This window comes from Diorhabda sublineata, chromosome 5 (assembly GCF_026230105.1).
Source record: "Diorhabda sublineata isolate icDioSubl1.1 chromosome 5, icDioSubl1.1, whole genome shotgun sequence".
Lineage (NCBI taxonomy): Eukaryota > Metazoa > Arthropoda > Insecta > Coleoptera > Chrysomelidae > Diorhabda > Diorhabda sublineata.
In genome coordinates this window covers 9,697,310-9,706,715 of record NC_079478.1, presented here as the reverse complement: position 1 = coordinate 9,706,715, position 9,406 = coordinate 9,697,310, and the positions used below count along the sequence as shown (strand labels likewise).

Sequence of the window (9,406 nt, the reverse complement as noted above, 5' to 3'; positions counted from 1 at the left end):
AGGGCTTAAATAACCAAAGCCCTATTTACTACCTAATATTATATTAGCATCAAGCGTATCGACAATATTCAGTCATTTTAGCAATACTAAAACCCTTTACTCATGGTATTTTTTTAAAAAAGTGAACAATTTGAAAAAGCTAGGTTAGGATGCTCAGTTTCATGTTGAACTACCCCCACGTAACGTTTAAAACGAAGTCGGTAAACGCCATCTATAAAACGTGAAAAAGTTGACATCTGTGGTTTAAACTGACATTCTGGGTTTAAACGTCACTTTTAAAATAGCATCGAAAATAATCCGAATCACGTTCATTGTTGATAAGAAACTGATTGAAGTAGTGGGCTCATAGCCATGATAGGATCCTTTCTACCTTAATATACAAGGGCGAATTGACGTCTTTTTTTTGCATAATTGATAGGTTACTGTTTGCGGTTTTCATACTTATGGATTTATGACTCAAAAAATAGCTTATTATTATCAAAAATTTGATGTAAAATCAGTATTTTCCATACAAAATGTAAACTTTGATAAACTATCGTTCAGGGTTAAGAACCACAATCATAACTGATCTATTAGAAGCAGAATCATAGTTTCCGGAAAGCACTTAAAACATAATGTAGTTTAACTACTTTATGTTCTAAGGAAAAGTCTTATAATTCCTTATTTGCCGAATGTCAGTTCTATGTTTTGATCATAAGTTTTGTGTTTTGACATTTAGACAATAATATAATATGCTGTATTTATAGCAACACTTATATACGTAAAATATAATTTGAAAAATTATTAGAATTACATTCCAATTATGTTTATTTAAGGAAAGTACACAATATTTCAAAATAATGTTGTTGAGTTTGCACAATAGTTGATAATAAGTTTTGACATGGAAAATTTTATTAGCTACCTTCAGTTTGTAAAGACATGTCTCGAAGATAACTTCGCCAGATTCAAAAATATCCACATTGTTTTAGGAAATGAATCATGTGATATCGATTCTAGTATTTCGGCTATTATTCTTGGTTATTTTCTTCATTTTCAAAAACCATCCAAGATTCCCACCAATTCTCTCATAATTCCCGTTCATAATGTCTGTAAAGAAAGTTTTCCTTTTCGTACAGATACTTGTTACTTATATAAGGAAATAGGATTACCATTGGATCTTCTAGTCTACAAGTTAGTATATTTCATTTGATTTCAATAAACAACAGATCCACACAAAAATTTCATTATTCTAGAGATCAGTTGAGCTTTGAAACTCTAATGAAAACGAAAAATGTTACAACTTCTCTAGTAGATCATCATGTGTTAACGGAAAGCCAGAGAATACTGGAAAGTACAGTTATACAAATCATTGATCATAGGCCTCTAGATGTTAATGCAAGTTGGAATGAAAATAAAGTTGATTTAATCATTGAACAAGTGGGTTCTTGTGCTACTTTAATAGCTGATCAAATAATATCTACAGCTGATGGCTTGTTGTTTAGAGAAATAGGATATTTATTATATGGTAAATGATATTTCATATGATATAATTTGAGTGCCTAACTTACATACTCTATTAACTCAATGCAGTTTACGTGTTAAAAACACTATTTAATATTTTTTCGTTTGAAATGATCAGAGAGTGGTATTATTTCCAAAGAAAATATTTGCATTAATTATTATATATATTAGATCCTTGAAATTATTGACTTGTGCAAATAGTTTTTGTTTTATATTTCTAAATTCATTTATATTTTAGCCACAATCATATTTGATACTCAAAGTTTGAGCCCTGAAACTAAGAGAGCCAAAGAGTTAGACTTCAAAATAGCTGAATATCTAGAAACTAATTACAACTTTCCTGATAGACGAGAAAATTTGTACAAAAAAATTTGGAAAGCACACAATGATGTATCCCATCTCACTCCTAAACAAATTTTGACAAAAGATTGTAAAGTAGTAAAGAAGGTCCCAGTTCCTGGTTTACCAATGTTGGTAGAAGATTTTCTGAACTTAGATGGAGCTTATGAAGCTATAAGATTATTTGCTATTGACAATGATGTGCCTCTGTTAGTTATAATGGGAATAGACACTACTGAAGTTGTTAGGAGAGATATTGCTATATTTTTTACCACTGATGGAGAAAAGCTAATGGATAAATTGTTGAAAATGCTTTGTAATTGTCAACAAGTAAAAGGTTATGACTTTCGGTTCAAAGAAATAAACACAGAGTTTGAAAACATCAAGTGTTTTAGGCAGGAAAATGTCACTTTAAGTAGAAAACAAATTATACCAATTATTTTAGATGCAGTTGAGTTGTGAGTTTATGGCTAATGTGCATTATTCATAAATTAATAAAGATCCAATTTGTATTATCTAATCAATGAAGTATTGAAACACACACATCCTTAAATAATGGACAACAATGCTTTGTTAGACCCTCTGTCTCTGGCTAATGTATTGTTATAAATTTAAGTTAACTTTACAATCTTGCCTCTTCTAATTTTGGATTGAGAATGATTCCTTCAAAGGATTATGGACCTCATTGGAGTGTTTGGGCTTAGTTTATCAACTTTCTAATTTCCTTCTACTCCGGTGCCTAAAACAGGATAAAATGTCATTCCTGCTTAGTTCATAAGCTAATAAAAGAATAGCTCGGTGCTAGATTATTATTCTCTGTCTTCAATATTTTTTATTGATATTGAACTGGACTCATCTCCCATAAATTAATGAAAATAAAAAATCGTTTAATAATGATAAAAGACCATACAAAAAAAATCACTATTTATTAAATTTTTACATTTTTGTAATGCGTGATGCTATTTCTTTTTAAATTTATTTTGTTTTCACATGTCAAGAATTATTTAATGTAGATTGTAGATCATCCGCAAGATCAAATATAATTATTGGAATTTGATGGCGTTATTTCTCACTTCCGGTTCAGACATTGTATCCGAATTGCATACAAATGCAAAATTGGCGGCCACTGCATCATAAAAAGTTTTGCGTCTTCTTAACTCGTTTAACAATTGGTCGCATATTAAGAAGGAAATGGTCATGTCCTTGTAACAACACTTCTCCCTTGCAACTTTCATCGTCTAGTTTCTTCCTCTTAATTATTCTCTTGAATGTTTCTGTATTCTTCTGAGCATTTTCTTTTACCAGCTTCTTCAAAAGCATCAAAAGATCCCTTTTGTTTTCTATGAAAGGGGTGAGTGACTTATAGAGACTGGAAACTACCTCTACATTTGCGTCGATACCTTGTAAAAAATTCCGACAATATGACCGTTTCTACCAATGTTTTTTGAGGGAAAAAGTCACTTTTTATACCTTCAAAAGCCGATATTAACTGGTTCCAATCTTTACTAAGGCTAGCACAAGCATCGTCCCGTGCTGACCATCGCTTATGCTGTAAAAATGATCGCCCCGCAGACTCGTGTTCTGTGTAGGATTTGTTACTGTCTTCCTGCACCACTATGGAGACACCCTACGTAGCCTGCCACCCTGGGCCATGGCCCTATGGTGAATACGCGATTGACTTATTCTCCATATGTAATAATTCTAAATGGACAGTTTCTATAAGTGGAAGTTGTTACGACTAAGAAAGACAGAATGGCAATGATTTCTCTATCCTGTAAGTTTCTAGCTCGGTTCTGCACATTCTCAAGCATGCGCAGTATAGATAAAGTGTCCCGAACGAGAGAGAAAATGTCGGTACCGTAAAGTAGGGACGTTTTTTTCCATGACAACTATCCACATAGGAGTATTTCATATATGATTATTCTATAGATGTTACTATTCGCGAAAATTACAAAGTGGGTGACATCTGTTAATTTTTTTTCAAACTTCAATAAAGGTGAACAACAAAGCCAAAATACGAACTAATTTTGCTGTTTTATAAACAATAGAAAGTGTTGTTTGAACGATTAGTCTAATTAGTAAAATAATATACCTATTTAAGAGTAAAGTGAAACAACCACCCATCCATAAGGTGCACTTCGGAAACAACAAAAAACGTGGTAAAATTGTATTATATATGTACTAGTTGTTAAAATTCTATTCTAGTGGTCAATAAAACTCTTGTGCACCTTTTTGGTAGTTTTGTGTAGATATCTAAGTCTCTTCCACCCTTACATGAACAAATACATTTCCAATATTTAACTATATCATTCAGATTAATTGTTATCTCATGAGGTTGGTTTGACTCACATCTGTAGACACAATCTTTTAATGGTTTTCGAATTTGTTCCTTCTAGGCCCAATATATTCCATGATGTTAAACAGGGTTACGTCATTTTTAGACCGATTTTTAAACATAACTTTTTGTTCTAACCACACAAATACGTTTAGGAAATAATGGAAAATATTAAAATAAAGAAAATCCTATCAAAAACACATAAATAACTAAATAATATCAAACACCCGTACAGATTGTATTGTTGTTCACCGCTATAGAAAACTCATTCAGGGACACGTGATTTTCGCCCATAAACTGAACTATACTAGAAGTAAGTGTGCATTTATATTGTGGCTACGATAAACGACAAGAACAGTTGCACAAAATTCGTTTCTATGGTATGCCGTTTATATTGAAGCTTGAAGAATAGCGACGATCTCTATCTTTTAGTGCACGAGAGTCACTGAGAGATTGATGAAAACAAATGGTTTAAAATACTTTTTTTTAAATGAGTAATTCTGAAGAAGAAATATTTTTAGAATCAAATGTAAATTAAAACATCAAAAAAACGCAAATTCTTTGCACACCCAATAAATACAAGTACGTTACATATATGCATTTAGCTCATCCGCCAATTTTATGACAAGTGATTACAAGATATATTTTTTATAGGTTAATATAAAAATTTTTCGTTAGCAAATACTCTTGAATTAATTTTTATTCGATAAAAATTATTCATCGAAAAATAATTAGTAGGGGGAGCACACCACGGGATTAGATTTCCGTTCCCAAAAATAAATTTCAAATTGAAATTTTCTATTGCTATACTAAATGTGTTTTCTTAACGAATATTACTTAACTACCACTAACAACTGTATTTTTGTTTACATAAGCATATATTAATTGATTCTGAATATGTTTCAATAAATTAAGTTTTCTATAAGTAATTCAATGGATAATTTTTTTAAAGTTAGTGTGTTGCAGTTGTTAAAAGAGAATTACATTATTGGAAAAAACTAACCATTAATATGGATAAAGATAATAGTGAAGAAAGACTCGTAGATTATCTAAAATCAGCTAGAACATCTTTGGTGAGAAAATTAATTATAACTAATAAACAATAAGAAAACACAGTCAATAAGATAATTCATTTTTCTTGTATAATATAACAACATAAATTTCTGCTTTATATTTTCAGGAACATCCTGATACTTTTGAAAAAATTCACATTGTACTAGGAAATGAATCTTGTGACTTGGATTCTAGTATTTCTGCCACAATTTTGGCTTTCCTATTACACAAGACTAGATTAAATGGCATTCCTGAGGATGCCTTAGTAGTTCCAATACAGAACGTTTCTAAGGAAAACTTCCTCATCCGTTCAGATAACTGCAATATCTATCAGGAAATTGGTATACCACTGGGCCTTTTGATTTACAAGTATGATTTTTCTAAAGTTTCTCATTTTAGTGTCACTAGTGATGTTTTTACAGGGATCAAATTGATATAGAAGACTTGGTATTGTCCAAAGATGTTACTACTACTCTTGTAGATCATCACATGTTATCAAAAGATCTTGAAATATTAGAAAGTACCGTTGTGAATATTTTTGACCACAGACCACTTGAGTCTGGTACAAATTGGGACCAAAATAAAGTTGAGATTGTAATGAATGAAGTCGGTTCTTGTTCAACCCTGATAACTGATTTATTTATATCTTCAGCTGAGCAGTTACTGTCTAAAGAATTGGCCTATTTGTTGTATGGTAATTATAAGTTATTTAAGCTTTGGAGACTTGCATAAACAAGACCTATGAAAAAAACCTCACACTTAAAATGATGGTCTTTTTAATTAGTTTAAAAAGATATGCAGTGTAGGGAGTCTCATCGATGAATCAAAAATTTGTAGCATTTATAGATCATAGTTCCATTATTATATTATATTCTTATCAATATCTGTTCTTTAAAATATTGATATCAAAATCGATCATTTTGCTTTTATTTGTCATTTATCACACAGACTATAGGATGGACAAAAACTTTTGACTGGTTGTATACAAAATTATCTATAAACACATCAATAAGGGATATATACACTGTAGGATGATTGATTTTGGAATTTTTCTTTTCGGTCTCAAGCAAAATATTAATCCAAATATAGAAAACAATTCTCACTAAGTTTGAGCTCTTAATATCAATTTTAAGTACTTACTTTTTTCAAATTTCTAATATCCACATTTTACAATAATGCGAATCAGTTTGATGAACTTTGTGGGGAAATGCTGTTTGAAATCGCTTTACAGTTTTTTAGATAACTCGCACTGGTTCACCAATAGGAATCGATTTCGAAAAGCATAAAATTACTAAGTAAGTACTTCAAATTTATATTAAGAGCTCAAGCTTTGGTTCCATTTTTCCAATTTTTTTCTCATATCCTTATGAACATCTACCATCTAGTCATACAGGATGCTTCAAAAGTAGATTTTTTCAAATGGAATTCTATATGGAAAACTAGCTCAACTTTGAATAAAGCTTCTTGTACCTAGGTTTTGTTGTTCTTGAGATATTCCTTTTTTTACGAAAATGAAAAGTTTTTTGTTCCATCATTACAAAATGGGGTGCCCAAATATTGAAGATAACCTTGGCCAAATTCAAACACCAATTACTTTATTTCTTGAAATGATGATATATATTCAATGCATTGAATAGCATTCTTTATTTTTTATCATAAAAATTTGCTAGTTTCGTTTAATATTAATTTGAGTACAAACATTTAATATTGTTCCTAGCTTAAATAGAACTCAAACTTTGACTCTTTTTATTTTAGCAACTATAGTTGTGGATTGCAAAGCTTTGGATTCAAGCAAAGGTAAAGCAAGAGAACTAGATTGCAAAATGGCTGAACTTCTGGAAAACAAATATAATTTTAACGATACAAGACAGACGTTATTTAAAAAAATTATGAACTTACGAACCAACGTTTCAAATTTAACTCCTAAGCAAATACTTTATAAAGATACAAAAATAATCAAGGGTGTACCAGTGCCTAGTTTACCCATGCTGGTTGAAAATTTCCTAAAATTAAAAGGTGGTTATGAGGCTTTGAAGGAATTTGCAGCTGAATCAGGCACTTCAGTAGTTGTGCTGAAAGGAGCAGATAGAGGTAGAAAAGACGTCGCGGTGTTTGGTAATGCAGGTAGTGAGGAATTGAAAGCAAATATTTTGGAAGTATTTTTTAATAATAAAGAATATGATTTTCAATTTAGTAAGCAGAAAACAATTTACAGAAACATAACGTTACTGAATCAGGGTAACCTGAAATTGTCTAGAAAGCAGTTGGTACCTTTAATCGAATATGCATTATCTAATAATAGTGTTAGGTTAGGCTAGGTTATATATAATCAAAGTGAATGTAAGTAGTTAGTAGTGGTATTAGGTAGTAAGCAATAACAAGCTTCACATCCTACTGGAGGAGAAATCTAGAAGAAACTGTCGAATGTAGATTTGGTCAAGAAATTGATAAAAGCGGAAATATCCAACCCCTCGTCGCAACAGAGGTTGATTAAAGCTTTAGAACTGGTAGGTCAGCTGTTGATGTCAAACAAGTTTGGTAGATGGAACAATGGACCTTAAAGTTGTAACCTGTACTTATGCTTGGACTTGGGTGAAAAAATAAAAGGGGTGAGGTTGACCAAGCAGTATATATAATACATCTTGAAATTCATTTTTTGTTATAAAATGGTTGGATTGCTATATCACAGATTCATTCAACAGAAAAAAACAATCAACAATTTTAAAAATGTTTTATTGATCAATCATGAAAATATAAACATATCAAATTAACGAATTTTATTTTCAACAAACCATTTGAAACGAATACGAAAATAGTTAACCTAAATATATTTTATCAAAAATTGAAAGTTATAATCAAATTTCAATTGACTGAAATTTATACTTATTCGCGATTTAATGATTCCCAGTAATGATTCATTACGAAATCCTTATCGGCATCTTGACTTTGTTGGTATTCCGGAATTAAACCGTAAGGGACGTCATGATTGCCTATAGGAAAAAATCTTGGTGTAGGAATATTTTGATTGTACCGAACAGGAAAGGGTGGATCTGGCACTAAATAAGAATTATTTAGATCATCGGTAGTTCTGTAAAAACGTCTTGCTGTTGTTGCCGATGGAATGGTGTTAGGAATTAACATACCATCATATGCATTTTTGGGAGAAAAAGGTCCTCTAGATGCAGTGACCTGTGGATTAATATCGCTCTGAAAAAAAAACACGTTCTGTCTCAAATAAGATAAATAATCTGGAATGAAAAGTTTGGATCTTTCATCTTTAACACTTCGAGTTTCGAGCAGATAGGTACAAGTATTACATCACTCAATAAGTCGCGTAACTAACACACAGATGGCGCTGCCATTTTCAAATCCGTATGACGTTTAAGAAGTACCAACTTTCAAAAGACTAAGTGTAAAATTTCATGACATTTCGATTAGTTGAGCGAATACTACATGGAGTTGTTGAATCGTTTGAGTTCAAAAATGAAGGAGCAACGGACTCATATATCCGTAAGAAAAAAACCACTATTTCATCAAGATAAAGCACCGATTCACAAGTGGAAGGCAACGATGGTTGAATTGATCGAATTGCTTTCTCATCCAACGTATAACCCAGAACTGACCCTCAGCTAGTCGCTGATTTAAAAAAAAATGCTCGTGGGTAAGAAATTCAGCTTAAATGAAGAAGCAATTGTTGAAGCTGAAGCCTATTTATTACAAAGAATGAACTGCAATATTAAATTAATACTTTTCAGATAAATTGAATGATGCTTTTAAATAATTCCATAGAAAAATATCTAGATTTGGAGAACGCAGGAGCCCTACTATTGGTCCTCATCTACCAAACCACCTCTCAGGAACACTGGTTAGGTTAGTGAGCAAACAGGAGCCATTGTGCACATAAGCCTCACTTGACACTACTTTAGAGGTGCAAATGTTTTGTGGGATAATAAAAAACATAAATGAAATTTTAGTCCTTCTTGTAGATGTAAATCATAGTCGAGTTTGCGATTGTGAGTGGTCAAGGAGAGTTGCGTACATAGGGCCTATTTTGCTCCACTTAAACCTACCATTGTGAGCTAACCAGATATCTTAGCTTGAACCTTTTAATGTCACTGGGTAAAATGTAAGTCTTATCCTGGTGTTTAAATGAACGTAACCTGTAATTTCTTCCTTTTT

At 31.6% G+C, this 9,406-nt stretch overlaps 3 protein-coding genes and 1 long non-coding RNA gene across 5 annotated transcripts in view; 2 read left to right on the top strand and 2 right to left on the bottom strand.

The window, feature by feature from the left end:
- The first annotated feature begins 669 nt into the window (after positions 1–669).
- Positions 670–3,147, top strand: LOC130444173 (exopolyphosphatase PRUNE1-like). The gene is made up of 3 exons (XM_056779221.1): positions 670–1,170; positions 1,233–1,504; positions 1,739–3,147. Exons 1-3 carry the CDS (start codon positions 881–883, stop codon positions 2,299–2,301), a joined length of 1,125 nt encoding a protein of 374 aa, XP_056635199.1. The 5' UTR covers positions 670–880; the 3' UTR covers positions 2,302–3,147.
- LOC130444174 (uncharacterized) lies at positions 790–4,473 on the bottom strand. The gene is made up of 2 exons (XR_008909922.1): positions 3,932–4,473; positions 790–2,578 (listed from the first exon to the last, which is right to left on the bottom strand). It is a non-coding gene; the product is annotated as an uncharacterized LOC130444174 (long non-coding RNA).
- On the top strand, positions 4,468–7,998 carry LOC130444172 (exopolyphosphatase PRUNE1-like). Of its 2 annotated transcripts, none has more exons than XM_056779219.1 (5): positions 4,468–4,756; positions 5,141–5,247; positions 5,355–5,596; positions 5,650–5,921; positions 6,983–7,998. In XM_056779219.1, exons 2-5 carry the CDS (start codon positions 5,185–5,187, stop codon positions 7,543–7,545), a joined length of 1,140 nt encoding a protein of 379 aa, XP_056635197.1. In that variant the 5' UTR covers positions 4,468–4,756; positions 5,141–5,184; the 3' UTR covers positions 7,546–7,998. The 2 variants fall into 2 exon arrangements, with proteins under 2 accessions (XP_056635197.1, XP_056635198.1); XM_056779220.1 differs by lacking the exon at positions 4,468–4,756 and adding an exon at positions 4,817–4,828.
- LOC130444387 (probable ATP-dependent DNA helicase HFM1) overlaps positions 7,946–9,406 on the bottom strand; it is a 29,541-nt gene continuing 28,080 nt past the window's right edge. Inside the window, exon 19 of the mRNA XM_056779483.1 lies at positions 7,946–8,434. Within this exon, the coding sequence (XP_056635461.1) occupies positions 8,111–8,434 (324 nt within the window). The 3' untranslated portion in view covers positions 7,946–8,110. The remainder of the gene's footprint in view (positions 8,435–9,406) is intronic.